At 34.8% G+C, this 24,330-nt stretch overlaps 1 protein-coding gene across 12 annotated transcripts in view; it reads right to left on the bottom strand.

The window, feature by feature from the left end:
• LOC113493972 (period circadian protein) overlaps positions 1–24,330 on the bottom strand; it is a 31,611-nt gene that overhangs the window by 4,124 nt on the left and 3,157 nt on the right. Inside the window, exons 3-28 of one of the 12 annotated variants that reach the window (XM_026872034.1) lie at positions 19,888–19,971; positions 19,140–19,297; positions 16,466–16,560; positions 15,989–16,069; positions 15,372–15,446; positions 13,873–14,004; positions 13,710–13,788; positions 11,328–11,399; positions 11,009–11,212; positions 10,656–10,884; positions 10,289–10,400; positions 10,054–10,173; positions 9,069–9,218; positions 8,440–8,558; positions 7,497–7,592; positions 7,057–7,206; positions 6,660–6,837; positions 6,304–6,466; positions 5,241–5,402; positions 3,654–3,752; positions 3,360–3,520; positions 2,279–2,410; positions 1,775–1,867; positions 891–1,088; positions 452–541; positions 87–188 (exon numbers count right to left, since the gene is read on the bottom strand). In XM_026872034.1, the coding sequence (XP_026727835.1) occupies positions 87–188; positions 452–541; positions 891–1,088; positions 1,775–1,867; positions 2,279–2,410; positions 3,360–3,520; positions 3,654–3,752; positions 5,241–5,402; positions 6,304–6,466; positions 6,660–6,837; positions 7,057–7,206; positions 7,497–7,592; positions 8,440–8,558; positions 9,069–9,218; positions 10,054–10,173; positions 10,289–10,400; positions 10,656–10,884; positions 11,009–11,212; positions 11,328–11,399; positions 13,710–13,788; positions 13,873–14,004; positions 15,372–15,446; positions 15,989–16,069; positions 16,466–16,560; positions 19,140–19,297; positions 19,888–19,971 (3,334 nt within the window). The remainder of the gene's footprint in view (positions 1–86; positions 189–451; positions 542–890; positions 1,089–1,774; positions 1,868–2,278; positions 2,411–3,359; positions 3,521–3,653; positions 3,753–5,240; positions 5,403–6,303; positions 6,467–6,659; positions 6,838–7,056; positions 7,207–7,496; positions 7,593–8,439; positions 8,559–9,068; positions 9,219–10,053; positions 10,174–10,288; positions 10,401–10,655; positions 10,885–11,008; positions 11,213–11,327; positions 11,400–13,709; positions 13,789–13,872; positions 14,005–15,371; positions 15,447–15,988; positions 16,070–16,465; positions 16,561–19,139; positions 19,298–19,887; positions 19,972–24,330) is intronic. The other 11 variants (XM_026872035.1, XM_026872040.1, XM_026872043.1 and 8 more) reach the window with 11 other exon arrangements.

Genomic DNA, 24,330 nt, shown 5'->3' with positions numbered 1-24,330 from the left:
ATCACTTTACTTTTTTAGTATTACTTGGAGGCCTCTGCAAGTAACTAAACTTGTTAATGAAAGGTAGTTCGTATAAACTTTCGTACCTGCTCTAGAGTCTTCATTTTTTGCTTGTCAGCAGAAAGAACCTCTTCCATATTTTTGGTAAGCACTTGATACTTGTAGATCAGCTCCGATGTGACGCACACCTGTAAAAACACAAATAAGACTTTGTTAAAATTGCAGATTATTATTTTTGCTTAACTAATGCTGGCGTTGGAAGGTGGAACGTTAAACGTGCCTTCCGAGTTCCGAAACACGGGGGAATTCGTTACGACATAGATGGTCATCCATTCACGTACTGTCCGTATCAAAATTGACTTTTCCTGTGCTTGATTAACTTCTGTAGTTGTAGTTTAGCTACGAGAACTTCTTTATAACAAACTGATGATAATTTAATCAAAGAACTAACCTGTTCCATCCATGGTGGTTCCATTTTCCTCCTGGCGACCTTCTTGACGGGGTTGGGTTGGTAGTACGATGACGAAGCGTTCAATGGACTCTGAAACAACATTTCTTGTTATGGGCTGGACAGCAAGAAACGAAAACAAACAAAAATCTTAAATTAATTCGCTAATAATTTCTTATTTATTTATATCAAACGTCTCTAAACGTATGGACGTAGCGCCACCTGCCGAACAAGATTTTGAACTCAATCTTCCTTACGTCTTTTCTACAAACTTCCTCAAAAAACAGACTACTTAAGTGTCGGTTTTTATATAGGAAAATTACATTTGCCACACAATAAACATTGTTATTGGTAAAAATTGTTGCCTGGATTTCTAAGTGTGCTCTAAGTTGCTCCTAAATAGTTTTATAGGCGTAACTAAATTTTTTTAGCAAATAGTTACCCGAAATCTCTTGTCTTTATTAAATTTAGGGTCCCCGCTTTCCTCGGCACTGCCAGATTCAGTCTTAAAGAAGGATGAGTAGAATGATGAATAACTAGATTCTCCATCAGTTTTGTCGGGAGTTTCTTCACTCTGTCCTACTCTGCCCAGCTTGTTCACACGGGCCAAGGGAGGCGTCTTCGGTACAGCCTCAGTACTCTGTAGGCAAAAACGTCACGGATTTATTGAAACAGAGTTTTTGGGGTTCACTTTCGTAAAATATTAATACAAAAAAAAAACAAACTGAAAGTGCTTATTTTAACCTTCAATTAAAAATAAAAAGAAAATAAAAGTCTTTATCTTAACAAAATAAATAAGTGTTGTGTACATCAATTTTGATAACGGTAACGGTTTAAAAATTAATTGGAATGTTATGGTTAACACATTTGTACTTAAAATGAATACTAATGTACTCACATACTTGAAAATATTATGCCTTTTTCATGAAAATAAAGAGCAAGTTTGTAGTAAATTATTAAATACAGAGCCTCGCAAATCATAAACATGTATGGCGTAATTAAACAAAATTGTGCGTGAGACGTCCTACCAAAGTAACGTCACTACTTATATACATACTTAAATACTTCATAGCATTAGCTGCTTTCTTAAAAAAACAGGCGTATATAAAAGGCGCACAAAATAATAATCCCATAAAACGGGATTTTACTGAATGAACCGGTTACACAGTAAACAGGTAATTAACTGTTATGTTATCATATCCGGATGTTTGTCATAATGTGTTAGTATAACTTGAAAAACATAAAGAATCTGTGCTCAAACAAGAAGAATGTAATTTAAATTAATCGTGAATAGTTTCAAATATGAGCCACTGGTGCAGCTCTAACCTTAGGGCTGTAACTGTTTGACGAGGATCTGATGTCTGTTGAGTATTTTGTTGACTTCTCGTTTCCAGCATGACTATCGTTTGCCTCCGACTCCTATAAAAGCATTTAAACAGTGCAAAAACATAGATTCCAAAAAGAAAAAGAATTCTAAAAATATGTTGATTGCAGAACTCCAATACTAAATTTAGCAGAACATGCAACAAAAGATAATAAGCACAAAAGCTTACTTCATTAATATTTAGCTTAAATAGTTATGAAAAGTTTAAGAAACAAGATTTTGTAGTTTTGTGAATGAGTGACATTGTCTGTCACAAAGTGCTAATGAATCAAATTCCCTGAGAGGATAATCAAACAATATTATCATGTACACATGCAAGACTGCAACTATTGCAGCTTTTATACAAGCAACAAAACACCAGCGATCAAAATAACCAATCATTCATATTAATGCAACACCTGAACAATGTATGTAGGAATAATAACTCTTATGTCTATATTACATACCCGATTCAATGCATTTGTTGAAGAGTTACTATCGCCGCTTCCTTGGTCTAATTTGTGAGATTCTGCTCTTATCTTGTCGCGCCAGACACTGGTAAACTTGCCTGGCCTCAATGTTAAACTGGGCTTACAGGCCTGTGCAGGTTATCATAATCGATAAGTACTGTGTTACTATAGTCAATGCTAGAATATGCCGGACATGAAGAAAACCGTGATCGGGAACTCAAACAATACAATACTCTGTAACGTACTTCAAAGAGAATGAATTATAATAATAAATTAAAACTAATATAAAGTTTTCTATTCGTCCTGTTAATATTCCGTCGTAATATTGCCTGCTAGTAAAAGTTATAAATGAATATTTATTTTAGGATTTAAACGATGGCACTATTAGGTCTAACAGGTAAATAAATTTAATACACCGTGCCATTAATTTCATTTTCATTATTATATTTCACAACGATTGCAGTAGAATTCAACTTGCTGTAAAAACAATTTAAAATGACACTTACTGCAATCCTTGTGATTAATACCGACCTGAGTCTAATCTGACTCATCATTTGAAATAGTTTTTTCGTACTTTAGACATCATTTCGAAAGTTTTTCTAAGGCCACTAGTTTAGGTCTTACGGCACACCCTAAAACTTGTACCATCGCAACTCAATTTACTTACTCTTAGTGTTACTTCGCAAGTACCATAAATTGCGTAAAACAGCCGTATATTAATTATAGAATATTAATAAATCAGTCTCTCATAAAGATATCTAAGTAATGTAATACAAATTCGTCGCGTTGCCGTAAAATTCAGATCAAAACTGATGTTGATGCCGGACTAGTATCTAGATCTGGCAAAACAAACATTCAAAATACCGTCTCAATCTATTGCGACATCGACTTAGTTTAAGTCAGCTCGTATATAAAACGGAAGTTGTGTCTCCGAGTATGTTGAGTGACGTGTCTAACCAAGCTCTGTGTATGTTAGAAAACCAGTCAAAACCAAACGCTGTTCATGCTGAAATTCTGTATAGCAATAAGTTTGTGCCAATATACCGGGTTAGAGTAACAAAATAGTCGCGTGACGTACCTCTTCGTAGTTGCTGCTGGTTAGTCCGAGAGGGTTCATACTGTTAGTGTATTGCATAGATTGTGCCATCAATTGTGTTTGCTGCATAGGATATGACATCTGCGGGTTTATCGCCGAGTACATAAACGGCGATCCGTACATTGGCTGGCCATACATCATCACTGAAATAAAAGTAATACACTGTAAGTTTTCTGAATGTGATATTAGAGCTTTTACATATCGAACCCTTAAACAAACATTTTCGATATATAATAAACTTAAAAATAGCTCATAGAAAACACAACTTATACTAACTTGTTGGTGCCTGGAAATGGCCTTGTGGTGGATTTGTAGCCGACGAAGTCGACGGCATAGGTTGATGTGTGGCTGGTGCATAGTACATCGGAAACATGCCTATAAACAATACGATGCAAAAATGAAAACTTATTCATTCATTTTTTTTTGTATGAAACAAGAATAAAACTTGGTGCTGCCACAGATAGATCTATTAATGCATGAAGAAGCATGTCAATTCGCAGTATACAAGATAAGAACAAAGTTTAATAGAATGCCAACTAATGTGATTTGTTGGCACTGGTAATGCATTCATAAAACCCACTATTTTGGTACCCCACTCGATTCTTTCTGAGAACACAGAATATGAAGATAGGCGCCAGTTATCGGCCACTAATTTTCTACATTTTAACGAGCCTTAAATTTGATAATTTGACTGCCACGATAGAGTCGAAGATTTCAAGGTAAAACCGGGCATGTAAAGGAAACATGCATAATTATAAAGATGTTTTTGGCAGTCGACGGTATAAATGACGGTCGCACTTTCGAGTATTAACTAACCATCATTAAATGTAAAATAATAATTTAATGGTTCATTAGTTAATGTGAAATTCGAGTAAGCATTACGCATATGATAGTCTATATCGATAGGGTAGGAGGAAAAGGCAAAAATGTTAACTAATTATGATAATTTTTGCGTATTAGGACACTCTAGTGTTAGTTTTCACGAATCAATCTGTTAAACTTGTCCGAATGCAGCAGTATGAGTCCTATTACTAAAGTTAATGAACACTCCTTATTAGACTATCTTACTAACTAATGTACTACTAGCGGTGTTAACCACGACTATTTTGATACTCTAAAAAATGATTTATTTTACAGATGGCGTAAATATGAACATTACTAGAGAATGACTATTTCAAGTTTCTAACAGCAATTTATAAAGGCGAATGTTTGTGAGTGCGCTTAAATATATGCGTGTTATCGGTTGACGCTCAAATGGCTACTTACATACCAAATTTCAGAAAACTTGGTTTACCCATTGGAGCGTACAGGAATCAAACATACACAAAGAGACATTCGCATTTACAGTATTAATATGATGAAATGTCATGACAAACTTCTAATCCCTGTTTTTGCAAAACATTGTAAGTTCCGTCTTTATATATTACTAAAAAAATCTTGTAAAACCGTGGGTAAAAAGTAGCCAATGTGTTAGTCCATGCCCTCAGCTACCTCTATTTAAAATTTGACCAAAATTAGTCCAGCCAATTCAGCGAGAAGAGGTAAGAAACATACAATCTTTCGCTTCAATAATATTAGTATGAAGTATGATGTTTCATGATTATGAGTTACTTCTGAGAGTTGGCTTACTTTAAATCTTTACCAAGAAATTTCGTAACCATTCCAAGTGCGGCAGGAATCGATCTTGACACAAAATATGTTTGTGTTTTAAAAATAATTTTGTATATTAAATACAGAAGAAAAAGTGGAACGATCTCTGCGCGGAACGGGCCCCAATCTGCCATAGACAGAGTTAAGCGTAAAGAGAGAAGGAAAGCCTCAGCCCAGCCATTAGAACCTAACAGCGCCTAGTTATAAGGTTACCTGGCATTCCTGCCATGCCCTGCATGCTTGCCATACTTGCCATGCCTGGCATAGCGGGCAACGCGGAGACGGGGCTCATGATAGACATTTGCTGAGGGATACCCACTCCTAGGATGAATGCATTCATGTTGTTAATGGGGGCAGTGGGCCACTGATTTGTTTCTGTAACATAAAAAATATGATTTACTTCAATAAAAACAATTAAAAAAAAGGGTTGAAAAGAAGTAGAGACCTAAAAGCGATTGTGCCTTCGTGGCTAAGGTTGCCTATAAGATCCATAGATTGTCCCCAAAACAGCCTATCAATCTATCAACCTACTTTAATCAAATTCCGATTTCTTAATAGCTGGCCTAACAGTATAAAAATAATGTGATTTTTCTTAGTATTCCTACGAACATGTGGCATCATCGGCTTCCAGACTTACCATGTTCTATCACGATATCAATATTTTACATAAAGCGACTGCCCAAAACCACAACCCAATCACAGAGGACTACATTATTTTTGGTGCGATGAGACTGGCTGTCAAAATTTTGATAAGGGCCGGCGCATAGTAAGTCTGGCTCAGGGCAGTAGATTTTTTTACTTGAAATCAGATTTTAAAACCATCCGCATTAAGGGCAAACGTTTTCAAATTAGAGCTGAGAACACATAAGCATATCAGTTGACACTTTTTGTAGATCATATTGGAACTGTGCGCTGGCCCTGACGCCTATCAACAGGTCAAACACAAAAAGTGAGCCTTAACATCATTCGTACGGTAACCAAAAAATAGCAGTTTTACAAACAACCAATCACATTAGTTTTACAACATCGAATCACAACATTTAGTTATAAATACCTTGAACTTATTGATTCCCAGATCTATGCGAGTGTTACACATTAAAATAAAACAATTTTAAAGAACTTAATCGGGTCGTTATTTAAATTTACATAATTATGCTTACTATAATAATCATCCATGAATGCTATTCGTGAAAAGAGTCCAAACGTAAATTTGAATATGAGACCTCGATAAAATACGTTAATAATAGTTTTATTTTTAATGTGCTTTGTTACTTACCCATAGTGGTAGTGACTGCGGTGGACACGGCGGGTTGTGCGACAGCGGCGCTGGTCGACAGCGTCCTCTGCTTGCGACGCGCATTGCGCGGCGACGGGCAGTGGTGTTTGTGGTTGCCGGCTTCTGTGTCCAGATGTTTCGATGCACGTTTTGTTCCGTGTGCCTGTTTGTATAAAATAGACGACATTGTGAGACAAAACTAAAATGATTCAAATAAAGCTCTTTTGAAACGTTAATAGACCTAGTAAAAGCGGTCAAACATTGTTTTGTGCTTACGATATATGTTTTCTGATATATTTAGCATTTTATAATAAACACGAGCAAATGAAAGTTGGTAAAATAGGTATATAACTAACCTGCAAGGCTGTAGTAGTGACCCCAGCTGCTGTGGGATGATAGGACGCGTTACAGCGTGCTAAATGTTCCTTCTTCTTCTGTCTGTTTTCATTCGAATTCTTTTCTCTATCTCCCTTGCTGCTCGAGCGAGACTCACGATGTATCTTCAAAAGTTCCTTCTCCATTTCACTGTTGTGCCTAATAAATTTAAAACATCTATAAGAAAAGTTTTCATTAAACACCAAAATTAAAATATGGACAGGCAATAAGCATAAGACCGCGTCTTAAAAAATAAGTTTTATGTTGTCTGTCAGTAGGTCTGCAGCTGTCTATTATAAGGTACTTGATTTGAAAGTAAATTTTATTTTTGCGTACGTTAGAGTTGTGAATATTGTTAATAAGATTCTACAAACTAACTTGTTAAGCAAGGACTCTGTAAGGCGGATCGGTGGGTAATCCCCGAACGGCGCATTTGGGCTGTTAAGGCATAACATCCCATTGGAATCTGACGAGCAAGTCAAGTCACCGGAGTCACGGGAATGCTGCGCTATTGGCGAGAGGCAATGACTGAAAAAAAACAACACAAGTTATAGGAACATGCATAAATGATTAAGAGCAGATCGCAAAACAATTTGCTTGACTTGAATTTAAACGCGAGTTGAATATTACATAGCTTCTTATCAAAATACACATATTACTTCATAAAAAGAAATTTTTCTGAATTCCTTACCGGTCAAAGATAAGACCAGGTTTTAAATCCTTTAAAAATGAAATAGTAACTTAGCTATTTGGTTAATTACAATGTTAATTAAAAGTTCATATACGAGTAGCAATTCGCTAATAAGAATAACACGTACTTTGGAACTGGTCTCGCATCTTTCAGTCCAAGAATATTTTCGCCGGTGACAGTGTTGTAGTCCTCAAATGATATAGGTTGGTGACTATCGAAATACCTGAACACAAATATAAAAGTAAATACAGATCAATGATTAATAAATACGCATATATTATACAGGATGATGATTTTTGGACGGTGTAAATAAAAAAAATGTTATTTTACTTATTAACTTCAGTTTTGCCTATATACCTATCTCTCGAATATGGACAAATAATGGATGGGTTAACTAAATTAGGAGGTAAATATTTTTATTTCTGAGATCTCAATTCCGTAATTGATAAAGAAATAAATCATTTCTTAAAGCAAGCATATGTCAGCCGTCGCCTTTGATATTTCATCCGACAAATTATTTCGTTTGGATTGTAAAGGCAACTGAGTTTTTTATGAAGTTTTTCTTAAGGGTTGCGATTTGCGAGACATATGGATACATTGGATCGAAATGGATCCATTCAGGTCTTAGCGTTAAAGAGTAACACAAATCCATACATTTTCACAAATTCTTAGTAGACAATATTAGGGCTACATTTTAAGATACACATAAGATATGGCAACGAGTTTTTTTTTAAATTTCATATCACCATTCTGTATAAGATGCGATAACAGGATAATGTTTGGACTATAGGGCTGTCACATAACTATTCGTTTGACATGAAAGTGCTTTCCATTAACTAAAGTCGCGATGGAATGACGGGTTAAAAAAAGTGGATTTTGGGAAAACTCAAATCCGAGTCAAAGCAAAATAATTGTTTTAATAGGGAATCGTAACTCAAGTCAGGACAAAAACAAAAATGAAATAAATAACTAAACTATATAAAAACGGAAGGATGAGAAGGTCAATAAAAAATAAATTAAATATGAGCAAGAGTCGAGATCCTGATAAAATACATAGTTTAAAAGCTTACCGCTGCAATGTTTCATTGTAGTTGAGTTGGTTGTAACTCAACGGCGTTTCTGTGCTGGACTTGCTGTCATAGTAATCGTGATGCGGCGATATACCGCCGAGCATCACCGAGTCTCTCTCCTAAAACAAAACAGCTTTTAATATGGATTTCTCTTATAAATAACTGTGATATAAGAAAAAGAGATCGCTTTCTTATTAGCTGTAAAGAGTCTTCACTTAAAAAGTAATTTATCCTCCTCTGATCTTTTTTTAAAACAGAAGTCTGGCCGGAAATCTTCCTAATGTAGAATAAAGGTCATATCTCATTCCAAAAAGGGGAATTTAAATAAATCATCATGATAGCGCAATTCATAATTGAATTTATTATTTTAGTAAAGCAGTTAATAGCCCAGCCATCAGGGCCGGCGGTATAGACCGATCAGGACAAATGTTTATTTAATGTGTACGATCATTTGTTTTGTGCATTTTTGTACGAATAGTCATAGCCACCTTGGAGGAGGGAATAGTGTCAGACTCTAACTTAACCTAAACCTGGGTGTAATTTTTCTAAAATATGTTTTCTTTTGCTAAGCTTTGCTTACTATGATGTTAGAAGAAGTTGTGTAAATGATAAGAAAAAAAGGAACTTACATAGTAACTATGGTCAGGATCCTGTATCTCCAATCGGAGCTCATCATCAGTCTTAGGAGCCTCCTCCATAAGACTTTCCATGAACGAAGCAAGATCTTGGCAACGCTTGCTCATCTGTTGCTTTGCAACTTCAGCCGGCTTGGTCAAAACCTGTACAACAGAAGGACGAGTTATAATATCTAACATACATGGCGCTTAAGATGGGTTTACGACATTAACTTCTCATGCTTTTATTGATTAACATCAAAGTCAACCATGCTTTTGATAAATTAAGCAGACAGATACAATTTAATAAATCAGTCGTCCAAACAAATGTATTATTTATAATTTTGATTGTATTTTTTTTTTGGTTACAAGCTTCGAACAATTTATTACATGTGACATTGTTAAAATTTTTGTAGCTCAAATAATTACTAAGCTTTTAACATTTGTTAGGTCTACATGATTATAGCCAAACGATAAACATAAATTAAACATCAAAAAATGATAACTGTCAATTCACGTGCTTAAATAGGATAACCTTTTGAACACACGTTTTTTACCTGTTATATACTTTGGTTTTAAACAGAAAAACATTTAAAACATGATTGTTTGACTGCTTGTTACAGTGCACACCTCACACAACAGGGACCTGTTTACTCAGAATCTATCTGAGGATAATCTCACGTACTAAAAATCCTGCTCGGAAGGCTAAATTAGTGAACGAATTTTGAAAATAATTTAAGTGTAACCGAATGGGTTACCTATTTGGTTGTGTATAGGCAACTTAATTGATGCTTTTTTAATTTTTGATAATAGCTGTACAATGTGACAGGGAACTGAAACCCTATAGTCAAGCGGTAAAACAGATTACGAGTCGTCTGAAGCGCATTATGCTGACCCGCATATCATAAAACATGCATTTAGGTCAAATTGGCAACCGTTGAACCTATTTTAGTATTTAAGAAGAAATAATGAGTTAGTTTATGTGAAAAAGGTCGCATGCCTCATTCAAGGTCCGTATGATAGAGTCGCGGAGCTTTTGTATTTTATTCCTTTCCTCCTCGCATGATTTGGTGGTCTTTTCCGGCTCTGGGACTTGAAACACATCAGGGTTATTCGGCCCCTATAAACAATACAACATAACAATTAATTCGGGAACGACGATGAACTTGGACTATTAGATTGACACTTCTCTGGGTAGAATTTCAATATAAGGTTTGTTTAAAGAAAAAGCTTACCTCAATAATATGATGTTTTCCAATCACAAACTCTAGTTTCTTAGACCAGGGATTAATAAATGACGACCATTCCGTCTCCAATCTGAGGTAGTCTCCGTTTTGCGTCAACATCCTGTAAGAATATTTGGAGCGATATTAAACCATGCGCATCACGAATACTGAAATATTGGCTTGAAAAAGAATAATCGGACTTAAATGATTGTTGCAAATATCTTTTTACTATGATTTAACCGGAAAAACGGGTCTGGAAACTCTAGTAAATTTACCACATACGATCCCGAAGCGGAAAAAGTACAAAAAACTTCAACGAAATCCAACGGATAAAGTCGTGTATAATGTACAGAAAAAGCAGTTTCTTAAGACTGACCTGTATGGTTTAGATCTAGGCAGTCCGCCTTCCTTGACTATGGTATCGTATACTTGATGAAGGTAATGCAAGTCGTCCGGATGGTAGAGCTGTAGAGCTTCCTTGTCAGCCAGGTCTTGTGGAAGATATCCCAGGTATGGTACTGACTCGGGATCCACGTATTCAATATGACCATTAGCCGCGTGACGCATTACGAACGGAACCGCCTTGATTACCACTTCATTCGGTGCTTTAGGAAAAATATGATATAAGTTGGTTGTTCAGAGAAAACGTGTTCTAATGTTTTGTCAGCTGATAGACAAAAAAGCAGACTAAGAAAATTACAATCTGGAATGGTATGGAAGTGAACTTACTTTTAAAGGCCGAGAAGAATGGTGTAGCTTGTATGACCAAATAGATGACTTTGCCCTCTTCATCACTTATATTCTTGAAGGTCAACTTTAGCAGGAAGGGCATGAAGCTGACGGTCTTGTCCTTTACACTAAACCCGCTCGTGAGGCCCCTGTAGCGGCGTATGCGGCACACCATCGTCGACACCGAGTTAGCTGGGGATTGGGCTAAAGACAAAAATATACGCTTTATAAAGGAATAAGTTTTCAGGAACAGCTTTCAACAATAGAAAATGAATAATTAATGATTTTGATCGCTAATAACATATGTGCCGAGTCTTACCTATTTGAATAGCTTTATTTAAGTGTTCAGGTTCAGCGTCGAAGACAAACCGGTTTTCATAACCTTTTGACACTGTGTACAACGTAGTAGAAAAAATGTAATGTCTCCCATATTTAAATTTAAAATGAAAAATTCTTGTCAAAACATACTTCTTATCTTATATATCTTTTCAGGTTTGTAACGTACCGAGCATTGAACGCTACAAAGATGGTTTTGTCGCAACTCAATAGCGGGTCACCATAAAGGCCATTGTAGGTCTGCCGTGAAAAAGAGATAGCGACACATGTCTATACAGCTCCATCTCTCTCTGTCGATAGAACAATAAGGCTCTAGATTCATAATATGGACTAACCCTTTACAATAAAGTAGATTACATAACCTGAAGTCGGTTCAATTGTTTAAGTTTAATATTACACATCAAACAATACAGACTTCTACGATATATAAATGAACACAAATAAATACAGTACAGCTGTACTAACCTCAAGCCCAAGTCAATAGAAGTTTCTTGGTCATTCAATTGGTACAACTCCAAAGTGTCAGTTAACCGTCTACATTTTATTATTCTACGGTGTGAAACAGGCACTGAACAAATTACCAGTTTAGTGATTTTGACGGGCATCGTCTTACTTAACGTCTAAATTAAAATATTTTTTTGCAGAATTGTTAAATTAAATTGTACCAGATTCAATATGGGATCCATTAAATTCGATGCTACTTACTTACAACATCAAGAGCAGAACAACCATAAAGTGTACGATTTAAATAAATAAAACACTTTTTTCAAACCCGTCGGTAACGGCTTACGGTTAAATATTACCGTTTAAAACACAATACACGAATAACGAGGAGATTCACAAAGCAATGGAGACTTGAAAAGTCGAGACAGAATTGCAAGCATGAAGACCGGTCTCAAAGGAGATAGGTCGACAGTCGACTGCAGGAGATTTCCACAAATTTAATTTAAGGGTGAAAATAGCACGATCTAGCACTCGCTCATGTATACATAAAATGAGTCACTATATATAGTGAGATGGTAGTCTGGAGAGGAATCACGGGGTTTATTAACACCACTTAAAGTAAAACTGGTGCATTTGTGGAAGATTCTAAAGTGTCACAACTGCAACAGTCTAACTTTAAGAGTCCTAGAAAGTGACTTTAAGTGGTTAACAGGCGCAGTACTAGAATATCTACTTGTAATCTAATCGTTATTGAGTGAATGAGAAATATTCGTTCGATTAAAATGATGCAATTGATAACTACTATGTTCTCATTATATGTATGTACTGATAATTTGATCTTTGCAAAAAGCAATATCAAATAAATTAGAAACATACTTGCACCGTAACGGTTAAAATAACAACATATAAGTCAAAATTTTGAATTCATAGAAGAAAGTGAATGCTGGCCGAAACTGGTTAAAAATTTATATTTATTTTAAGACTAAAATTTTACAATTTAAATATCACATAGTATTAAGCATAGCTCCAATTTCACGATGCAATAGATAAGTTATGACTCTCAGGATGTCGGTATCGGGGTCACCAAAACTGGCAAAATTTTGAGGGTCCGAAATTTATTTGACTAAACACACGTGGCATATTGTTCTAAAACCAATAATTTGTTCCCTAAAAATTTTTTATAATACAATTATTGTGCGCCTGAAAGTTTTTAATATAACCAAATTCGCAGAATCTTGGCACAATTAAGATCAATCACAATAACAAATCCAATTTGTACTAAGTAATAATAAATTTAGTAATGAGCATTCTGTTTTCGAAACTTTTAAAGTCCATCAAGAAATGGTGAAGTTACTGAAGTATTTAGAACGACTTTTAAACACGCGCTTTCTGGACCGCTTATAATGACGTCATCTGTCGTAATCTGTGATTTATGTTACAGTTTTGAAATGTTTGTTATTCGTTATTCTGTTTCGGTTAATCACCAATCGCATCAAACGAAAATATCGATGCTACGGATTCGAATAAAAAAATCGGCCAATTTGATGCCACTACTAGGAAAAAAAATAGTAAGAACAATATAGGGCTTTTATAAAAATGGAGCAATTGCTTAATACTGAGTATAGTTTAAATATACATATGACAAGTTCATGGAAGAAAACAACAAAATGACAAGCATTCACTTATTCCATCCATTTGCCAATCTTTCAATTGAATATCCAAGACACATAATTTAAAATTGCCGTGCTTACACAACGCACAAAAGTACTAAATTAAGCTATCGCGTGATATGTTACTTATATATGCGACATTTAACTAAATACAAGGGTGCATGTAATTCCTATTAAACAAACAATTAGGCAAATATGTACATTGACTACGAGATAAAGATGGCATAATGGATTTAGTCAAACGGATTTACCTTTTTCTATCGTACCATTATTAACATTTTTTGGAACTGCCAATCCGTTGGTAATTTGGGACGCGAAGGTGCTGCGGTCCTGTAAAATTTTGAACATTGTAGTTCATTCTAGCATTCGTGAAATCCCGGTTTTATAGAAGTAGGTATATTAGGAATATCTTACCCTTGGGTGAACGAAGTCTATAAAAGACCTGCCAATCCACATGTCCTTCGGAAAGCCAAGAGTAGACGTCAATGATGATGTTGTGTACATTACGACGCCGTCATGCATTGAGATCACGCATGAAAATCCATCCTGTAAACCATCTCATAATATTACTTTTTGTCTCCAAGTCATTATAAAGCTTATTTTTTTAATCAAACGAAACCAAAAAAACTACTTAAACTCGACTAGGCTAAGTTTAAAAAGTTACAATTGTCAAAAATGTGTCAAAGCGGAAAATTTTTGACGACGTAAAGAAAACTTTTAGGAAAATTTTACGCACAGAAAATAACTTATTTCAATTGTATGAAATGGAAAACGGAAAAGTTTCGAATAATGCACGCTAAGAGAACAATAAAAAAGTTTTTAAAGTTAACGCAGAAGCACTACAACCGTCACGTGCGCAGTTCGAGTAATTAACTTTTATGTTTTGTCTATTCTTTTCGGAAAAGTAGGCCCGAATGACTCAAATGAGTTACACAAAACTAGTAAATCTATTAAGGATCTTTTTGGACCATGTTCACTATCAAACACACCTTCATTACATGGGTCCATAGTCGTAAAATATGAGCCAGCATCTAACAAATTTTGTCCGTCGAATTTGACGTATACGCCATACCTAATATACCCTTACAAAAGTACATAGATATCAAATAACATCAAAAACAACAACAATAATAATCCAAAATCATCTTTAAATTCATGTAGAATTGCTCACGACGATTACACGCACCTGAGTGTGTAATCGTCGTGAGATGTTGAGAATATAGTGGAATACTTCGAAACCTTTAGCTATTTCAATGATTTTCATTGATCTCAATTTGATTTGATTTTTCATCAAGGATTTTGAGGAATAAATGGTAGTGAAGCGGGAGCGTGTGAATTAAACTTAACCCGAATTTGGACGTATAAAGTAGTATCGATCTTCGGAAGGAAGGAGTCTATATTTTCGAAAGTAATGCCACGAATTTTGAGGATGATATGAAAGGCGACGACTATGCTAGACCGAAGACTGTGCAAGTATCAATGAAACCATACATTTTCCGAGAGAAATGTAAAAGGAACATAGCATTAAAATCGAAATTAACGACATTAAATGTTTTTCAAGTTCTCTTTATTATACCTAGGTAGAAGTCGTTCTAAGAAAAATTCCCTGAAAATCAAATAAGTAACTGGTAAAACTCCAATAATAAAAAACCATAGAAAGTAAGTCTCGTGCTCAACGTTTTAAAGAAACCTTATGACTTAAAAAGTGGACCTAAATTTGTTTAAAACGTGCTACACAGTTTAGAGGTACAAATTATATAAATAAGTTTTTAAGTATCCGTAATATATAATAGAACGTATACCTACTGATTTGCGCTACTAATTTCTAGAAATATATTCCTTACATTCTCTAGAACCAGTGAAGATAGAATAAGTGGTATAGTTTGATTAATAAGAATTAATTTCTAGCATACCTTACACCGCATTTTTTCAGTGTTCTCACATCGCATCTCGTAACGGCCAATCTCTTGGTATCGTTCAGGTGGTACCTTAGGATATTAAGAAAATTGAGCTTTGACAAGCGCGTTCACTACTAACTTTGTCCTCATTTATAGACATTTGTCATGTCGCCCATCACCATATCGGTTTTATTCATAGGCATCATCAACATATATTTGCCTAAACAGTAGGTACCATAATCTATGTCATAAAAAAGTCTACGTTCAAATGCACTCTATATTAGGCTCCTTTCTGCTACAAATATAACTGTTTACCTGTAAACATTATACAGTTACAGGCTATAAATACACACGATTTCCATTCGTTCTTAACGTTTTGCTCATAAATCTACCATGTCGAGCTTACATTCCGTGACCTGTTCTTCTAATATGTTCCTATAAATGTTATCGTTTACTAGAAGTATCTTTTGCCTGTACCTAATGTCAAACATAATACATGATTTGTCATCTGACTCATTTTCGCTTCACCTATGGTTCTGTATAAAGTCTTCGGTTGTCTCGTCTCGTCGCTACGAAATAGATTAGCTGCAGGTGTTACCTAATGTGATTGTAAACTATGCTTTAATATTTACCATGCAGAAATTAGCTGGGAGACTGCGGTTGGAGACGTAGTTGGCTGTCGCACTGACAACAGGCATGTTACAGGAAACCACCTAAAACAAAGAGGGAATTAATAAATAACATTAAAAAATCTGTAAGTACTATTTATAGTCATAGAACAAGGAAAATCTTATACGCATTCCTTGGTACTTCAGAAAAAGGTCAAAACATATTGCAATAGTGTTCATGTTATAAATAGCTTATAATAAGCTCGGCTAATTTTGTGCCGGCCGCTAGTCGCATATCGCCATTGTTATTGTAACTACTATTAGTTATTGGCGCTTACGTGGGCTTCGCGTCATCAGTATTCTACGTCAACACTTGTTGGCATCGATTGGTTTTAATATCCACTATTATGCGTAACCAGACGTCAGTGCAGGTGAGACAGAAATACGTCACGTTGCAAAACATGCCATGGAATTAAGAATAATAGTAAAATATATTAGTACCTCATCCTTCAGACTGTTCAGCTCCGACGTGCATATGTCCATATTCTCCACCCCCTTTTCCGACTGCGCATGCACCGATGGTGGAGTCGGGATAACTGCACATAAAAAAATTCTGACGGAAGATAAACATGCACCTACATATTTAAAAACATTTTATTATTATCTGAAAAAAAAGACAATGCCAACACTATGAAATACTCGAATGATTCTCAATATTTAAAAGAAAATAACTTACAAGTACGTACCATGCATTTCCAGAACCATAATCTTAACCTGTCTATACTTTACCTCGCCTATGTCTATATTGTCGGACAGTAGGCTACAAATCCGGCGATGTAGAATCTACAGAATATAATAAGAGGGGTAAATATACATTAAACAACTGACACGAAGTTTGGAATATCCGATCGCTCTGGCCTTCTGTAACGATAATTAATAATTGATTTAATACAAATTCGAGGCCATTAGCATCATCTATTCAAAGCCTCGATTGTGCTAATGTCTCGATATTAGTATATGGTAAGCAAACGATTAGTCGACCTTTTAAGATGGCGCGATCATATAAAATTACTGAATATTTTAAATACTTTAATATTCTTTCATGCACTTCATTGCTTATTTAGCACCTGAGTAAAGATGCAATACATAAAATAATTTATTCAATATTTTGTAATTTATATCAAAGCCTAGCACACGTATGGTAATACGATGGAGACATTGTTTTAACTTGTGACCGATCGTTTTACGTAATACGGCGACATCAGTATGAGTGAAACGAAGACGAGAGACCTTGTAAAAAATATCTATTAAAAATTATATCATAGTTATGTATGTATAATGACAACTATTACGTAAACTGCCAACAGTTGTGAAGAGCCGGACATTTGTAAAAAAAAAATGTTTAAAAACTGAAAAAAATACTGAAACTTACAGCAAAAAAAGATTCATACTATTTAAGAGAATTTGAAATAGATTTCTCTAAAACATTTCTACATACTATATTAAAATAGCTAAGCAAAGACAATAAATAAACTAGCGACAGCTGATCGGAAATTGAAAGGTTACTGTTGGGTCTAAATCGCCAGTATATGAAACATTAGCAATATAATATCCGAATAAGGTACGTACGTATTAAAAGTATAGAAAAATAGAAAAGATACTTCGCTACTCAATTAGACGTTGCAAGGATCATTGAAAGGCAATAAACACAATTGATGCTTCAACCAAATGAATATATTTTAATTGTAATTTTTTTATTGGTTTTAAATCTGTTCACATGCACTGATTCACAATTAAATCAAGTTTTTATTTAAGCCGTCGTTCAGGAACTTTTAAAACGTTACAATAAAGACTCTAGTTTCACGTTGTGTTATTATGATTTAGGTGTAGATAAGGGATTGATGTTATAATAATAATGCTTAACCAGGTGATAAAAGACAGCAAACATTAATGAAATAGTGACGAAGCTCCTTCATTAATTTGTAATTAACTAGCAGTTGCCCGCGACTTCGTCCGCGTGTTAAGCAAACCCGTAGTACATCATTGTGTTCTATTGTCAATAGTATTAGCAGCGTAGGCAGAAATAGGTTTCCGATTTTACACCTTTGGTTACAATATCGCAATGTTCTTACAGAACCCTAATATTTTTCAATATAAATTTTAGCCTATGTTCAGCGGGGATAATGTAGCTTCTCAACAGTGAAATATTTTTTCAAATCGATCCAGGAGTTTCGAAGCCTATTCGTGTCAAACAAACAAATCTTTCGTCTCTAGAATATTAGTATAGATAGAAAAATGTAGAAATATTTTTATCACATCTTGTAAAATCTTATGGCTTCATTTATTTTACTATCCTTTTTAATTTACTTGCATTACCGGAATACCAATGGACCATACCAATGGCTTATTCATATTTTAATGCGCCAGAAAGGACTTAGTTTTACGGGAAAGCGAGCATTAAAATACTGAATCTGGCTGAAGATCTACCTAATGACATCTTATACATCATCATTACTGTTGAAAAAAGAAATAGCCACGGACGATAATTTTTATATTTCTAAAAATATGCTAACATTATGTTACCCCTCTACTAAATCACCTACTAGTTACAAAAAACGTTTATCAATAATGAGTTTATTATCCACTGAAAACAGACGGACAAAAGTTTCTATGAGATATTAGAATACCTATTGAAGAACTGACTAAAAATAGGCTCTATAAAATGCTATCTATCTAAAATCTTGAATTCTTTTTAAATAGTACCGACAATCGCGCAGACGTACAAAAGTTTTCGAGAAATATTGGAATACCTATTGAAATGAGTGAGTTAAAAATAGGCAGTTCATAGAAATGCTATCAGACTAACATCTTGAAATCTTTTATTCAGTACCGAAGATTGCGTTCGGGTAACCTTAAAATTGTGTAACTTAGTATAAATTTTCCGAAAAACTTGATAAAAACAAAATTTATTCATTTGTGTTTTGCAGCGTTGCGTTTAACTTAATTGGTCCTTTTGTGTTTAATCGTTTATTATTGCTATTTGTGCAAATTTCGAATCATTTGCGGTATTCACCAGAAACGAAATTTAGAGATCTACGATCGAATCATTTGAAGCGGGATAAAGTAAGGGTCTAGAGATAAAAAGTTAGACAGGATCAATAGAAGCGTTACCCACCTTCGAGTTCTTCTTGTATGGGGGCATCGAAGACAGGGACGGGCTCGGGAGCCCGGGCCTCCGCCTCAACGATTGCATCGGAGACGATTGTTTCTATTTGCGGTAACTTCTTTTTCTTCGACTCCTTTTCTTTCTTGGGCGGCTGGCCCAAGTTGTTGCTGTGTAATAAATTTAAATATTAGCAAATAATCTTTCATTAGCAGTCTTAACTTAAATTCGATTTTTTTTTCTTATATTTCATGCGGAAACTTCAACTAATCTTTTCATCTATCACTATATTAAATAATTTATTGCAAGCTGTTTCTTTTAACTTTCTTCATTTAGGAAAAAAACAAATAGTAACTACAAAAAAATACATATATCTAAATAACATTGAAAACATCATAATATATTGTATTATTGGATCATATAAATTCACAAAATAACAGTCGCCAGAAATGTTTATAAAACAATGTAAATATCTGCCAAAAGTTAAACTCGAGTCATATAACATCCATAATCAACCAATATTACATATACCACGATGAGACCACAGTCTGTACTATTTAACGGTACAAATGCATGTGGGCAAAAAGAAAAAAAAACTATTTCACAAAACACATAAATCAAATAACGAAATAACACATGAAGATCCAAAAAATATTACTTCGCATGATTATGCACTGCAGGGTATAAGCCATATTTTTAGCAAAAGATCTTTTTAACTCTAGAAAAAAAAAACTCTAAAAATGCATTTATAGGAACTAACCTGCTTCCAGAAGTGGACGGCTTCCCTCCATATCCACTGCTTCCACTTGAGTTGCTCCCAGAATGTGTAGACTTGGAACTATGACTAGGGATAAAAGAATAGTCAGAATCAAAGTCACTATTTAAAATATAACTGTTCATGTTAAGCGTTTCAGTACAGGAGCTGCCTCGGGCACGTATCCCGACCGACTAATTAGGTAGCCGGCATATTCCTTAATGGAGCCAAAAGGAACACGTGCCGAAGGGTAACATGAACTTTACAGGGAAACATTACGAATGCCGCGATTTAAAAATAGATTCAATTGTTTAAAAAGTATTTTCCACAACCCACGGGAAAAGTTTTTCTTTACTGTTTTTCAGTTAGTAGTTTACTCAGTTGCTAATATTTAAATTTCTAGATTAATAAAATTAAGCTTCCGATGAAAAAAAACGCATCAGCATACTATGCCGAAGAAAAATCTATCGAAGACTATCTAGTTTAATACGGCAAGCACAAATTAGTCTCATCCATATGCCGATTTCAAATAGAAATTTACAATACCATCAGCCTTGATGTTTTTAATATTTTATTTACACCTGTAGAGGTTTACAAGTGAATATAAAACTTAAATTATGGATTCATAAACGCAACCATAAAGCATACATATTACCTATGCTGCAAGAATGAGTCGAGGACTACCTAAAACGTTCTACTGGAACTCAGTTTGACGAATATTGGTGCTTAACACCACTTCTTAAATTATTACTGTTGTGGAAGGAAGAAGATGATATATTAGCGTAGAGCGACGTCTCTTTTGCACAACAGTTAATTCTTTTTTAAGATAATTATTGGCTTCCATCCCGTTTGCTAATTAATCAATAGGAATTAGACTATTTCTGTAAAAGTATATCTTTGCATCAGTTTCGAAGGGAATATTTTAAGTGTTCCGTAAATGGAAAGAAAATGAAACCACGATAGGATCACTTCGTCTGTCTGTCAGTCAAGCTGAAATGCATATCAAATTCTCAGGTTTAATGTCCATTAAAGCTGTAAAAAGTTAAACACCTAAGCTAACGCAATAGAAGGGTACAGACCGAATCATAACCTAGAAACCACTTTTCTGTGAACTCAGAATCTTTAAAGTATGTAGTAAAATACGTAGTTTTGAAGTAGAAAAATTGCGGATACCGTACATTGTAAGTTATATCGTTAACCCCTGACGCAAATAGAGGTTTAATTAAAAGAAGTGGAAAGTTTTACAAATCTGAGTCTAGCTGTCTGTCCGTATCGTAGCTTTTTTCATTTAGGTGAATTATGTGCAAGTGTTCTTAACCATGTTCAATAAAAATCGGTTGAGCCGTTAAAAGTTGTGGGATTGAAAGAGGGGAAGATTAACCGATTGTCTGCAAACTTACTCGTGTAATTAAAGCGCATTGAAACATGATCTTGGAGACTTCATCAAGAGAGGTGGCGGGAAAATGGGATATGGAAACCCGATTATCGAGGGAGAGTATCAATTACGGTATAACAGCCTTTACAATTATAATAAAGATGTGGCTTTTTATCGAAGCTTTTGAAATTTTACGGTTTTACTACAACAACTTAATTTATCTAGCATCTTAAAATTTGATAATAAGCGTCGATTTATAACAGAAGTAAAAAATGTCACCTTTGCGAGAGACTGATTCGCACTCGATTTTAGATCGTTTGCTTGTCAAGAAGGGAACTCATTTACTTACTCAATACTGTTTTAAATGGTAACAGTCGTCTATTTTTGGATACAGAAAAATATCTGCATATTTTTTGTAGATAAGGAAAACGAATCACCGACCTTTCCAGGGTAATTACGTAAATAAATCCTCGAGTTGTTTCGCTCGGTTAATCCCAAATTGTACAAGTTTTTTTACGGTTTCCATTCATAATAAAAGGTCAGATTATCGAAAGTTGATGTTCTTCGGAAAACGTGAACTTTATATAATTACCTACAAATCTTCTTAATATAAATAAACAATTTGATAAATCGAGTGCAGTGTTGTACAAATACTGTTTAATTTACACAAGCACTAAACTCCTAGTACTTCAACTAAGTTAGAGAAGTAAAAAACCTTATTCAGTAATGAAGCCGAGCATTTCCTAAGTTGCTATCAACGTGACTGAGCGGACGTAACCTAACAGGAGACACATGGGGGGAAACAAGTCACGCGGAGCACATTTCTAACCGACCGCGTCAGGAGAGGAGTTTTATTTTTCTATTGTTTGTGTGTTTGTTTATTTGGTACGCCTTAAAGTCTGGACTGTTGGACGCTGGACCCTACAAACAGGACATATTTTGACATACTGGAAACTCCTCAGAATTTTACTGGCACTACTTTGATAACGAAAGACGCTTAGGCAAGAAAACGGGGCGGTACAAACCGTATCTTTTTTATTAAATTTTAACGTATGTTAGTACTAAAGGTATTTTTACTTGTTTTGAAGTTTGTGAACAATCAAAGTTCAGAAGCATATTCGCAACATACGAACATACCATTACTTATAGTACTTTTGAGTAGTTCCAATGGCGCTGATTTACCCTTATATCGCTTTAGGATGTGCCTTACACTAAAAGCTGATATTTTAAAATGAATGTGGAATTTTCATCGAAAGATTCTTAAAAACACGTTTGTTTTGAAGTTTCGAAAGTCTAATTAATTATATTAAATATCGTATCATCAACGTGCCACGGGAGTTTATGTATCCGAGTACCCAGTCACTTAACGCCGACGCCAACTAATGAGTTTCGCTATTCATTGGATTCACGTTCCTACAAACGTGTGATCGACCCAACAAATGCAAATAGACGTATTTCTGAAGGCCAACGATCGTTCGGTAACAATCATCCAACATCGATTGCCGGTTACCTTGCGAGTGAATCTAGGGTCAAGCATTGAGTTTACTTATTACAAGATTTTTCCTGTTTTTGCTTTCTATTGACATCATTTGAAAAAGTTTTATGGTCGAAACATAATACCGAAAATGTACGTAATGTTTGGATAGTTACACTTTATCAATTTCAGCGTTTAAAATTTAATACGATAGTCATTCTCAAAAAAATCGTGTTAGGTATACGTTTTGAGTTTCAATAGACGGTTAAAACGCATTTAAACATTATAAAACGTTAGCCCAACAAAAGCGCTTGTGGCTACCCATTAAACTAAATCAGGGATCAAGCTTTGTGTTCCATGCCTTGTAATAAGGATACCGCTTCCAGCTACCGAGGGCTACTAACTACATTTAGTAGGTACATTATGCAAGTGCATGACCCCGAGGCAGGATACGACGGATGAATCCGATGGAATTTATACACAGTATGTCTGATTAACGAGGATAAAGTTGCAAGAATGACCTACCACAATAGCACACTACCAATTACCAAAATGGTATTCCTTTCTACATTTTAATAAGTATTCTAAAGTACCAAAGTATTACAATACCAAAATATTAACGAAGATCTTTTAAATGAAACAAGTAATCTTATAACCGACACGTGCAAATGTCGATGCACGTGTTGATAATATTGTCCTATCTAAGTATCTACCTACATTGAAACTGCATCGTTACGTTTTATCTATACAGTTTTCGGAAAAATCAAACGTAAATAAGCTGACTACACCTTTAATTTTGGGATTTTTTGAATCGAGTTATAATTTAAGAACCGATAGGAGGAGGAGGCAAATATTAAAAAAAGAGAGACGAACGATTTACTTGTACAGTGACATATATTTATTATAAATTAAAACTGATATAAAACTTCAACCGCGACAAATTGGTGATCACTCTCAATCATCATATTGCTATGCGATGGCGTTGCCTTTAGCATGGCGCTGATTTTCAGGTTTCCCCTAAGTAACGGACGGACACTGAGCCAAATATAAACAAGATACGTAAAAAGCGGGAAAATAAAGATTCTTTGTACAAAGAAGTACCTTCAGAGTAGACTGTGACTTTTTCATACGTATCATATCTTAATTTCTACAGGCTCGCCAAAATTTGCTGGTGTAGTTCCGTCGACTAATTACCGTTTACAAACCGCGACAAATAAATAAAAAGAAAACAAATATTCCTTTGAATTCATGTTTCCAAGTCACGCATATCAACAGACTTTACGCGGATTCGACAGCTTTTGTGTTACGGCTTCATATTGTTTTAAATTGCGCGCAATTTTTAAAATCACTTGACCCTAAATTTTAAAATAAAGAACTCAGTCGACAAAGAAAAACGTGCAGACCTGAACTAAGGCGTAGGAAGGTACTGTAAAGCGTTTCTCCCTACAGCTTGCGTAAGCAACGAAGCACGAGTTGGCCTGGTTCAGGCTAGGTACAATATTTATAAAATACTTTATGAAATAAATTCATAAAGTTTTATTTATGACGTTATTAATCTTATTTGTACACAAAATTTAAGGTTTCGTTCGCCAATTATTAT

Source organism: Trichoplusia ni, chromosome 5 (genome assembly GCF_003590095.1).
Source record: "Trichoplusia ni isolate ovarian cell line Hi5 chromosome 5, tn1, whole genome shotgun sequence".
Classification (NCBI taxonomy): Eukaryota; Metazoa; Arthropoda; class Insecta; order Lepidoptera; family Noctuidae; genus Trichoplusia; species Trichoplusia ni.
Note: the sequence above shows the minus strand (reverse complement) of the source record. Positions and strands in the feature narration are given on the sequence as shown.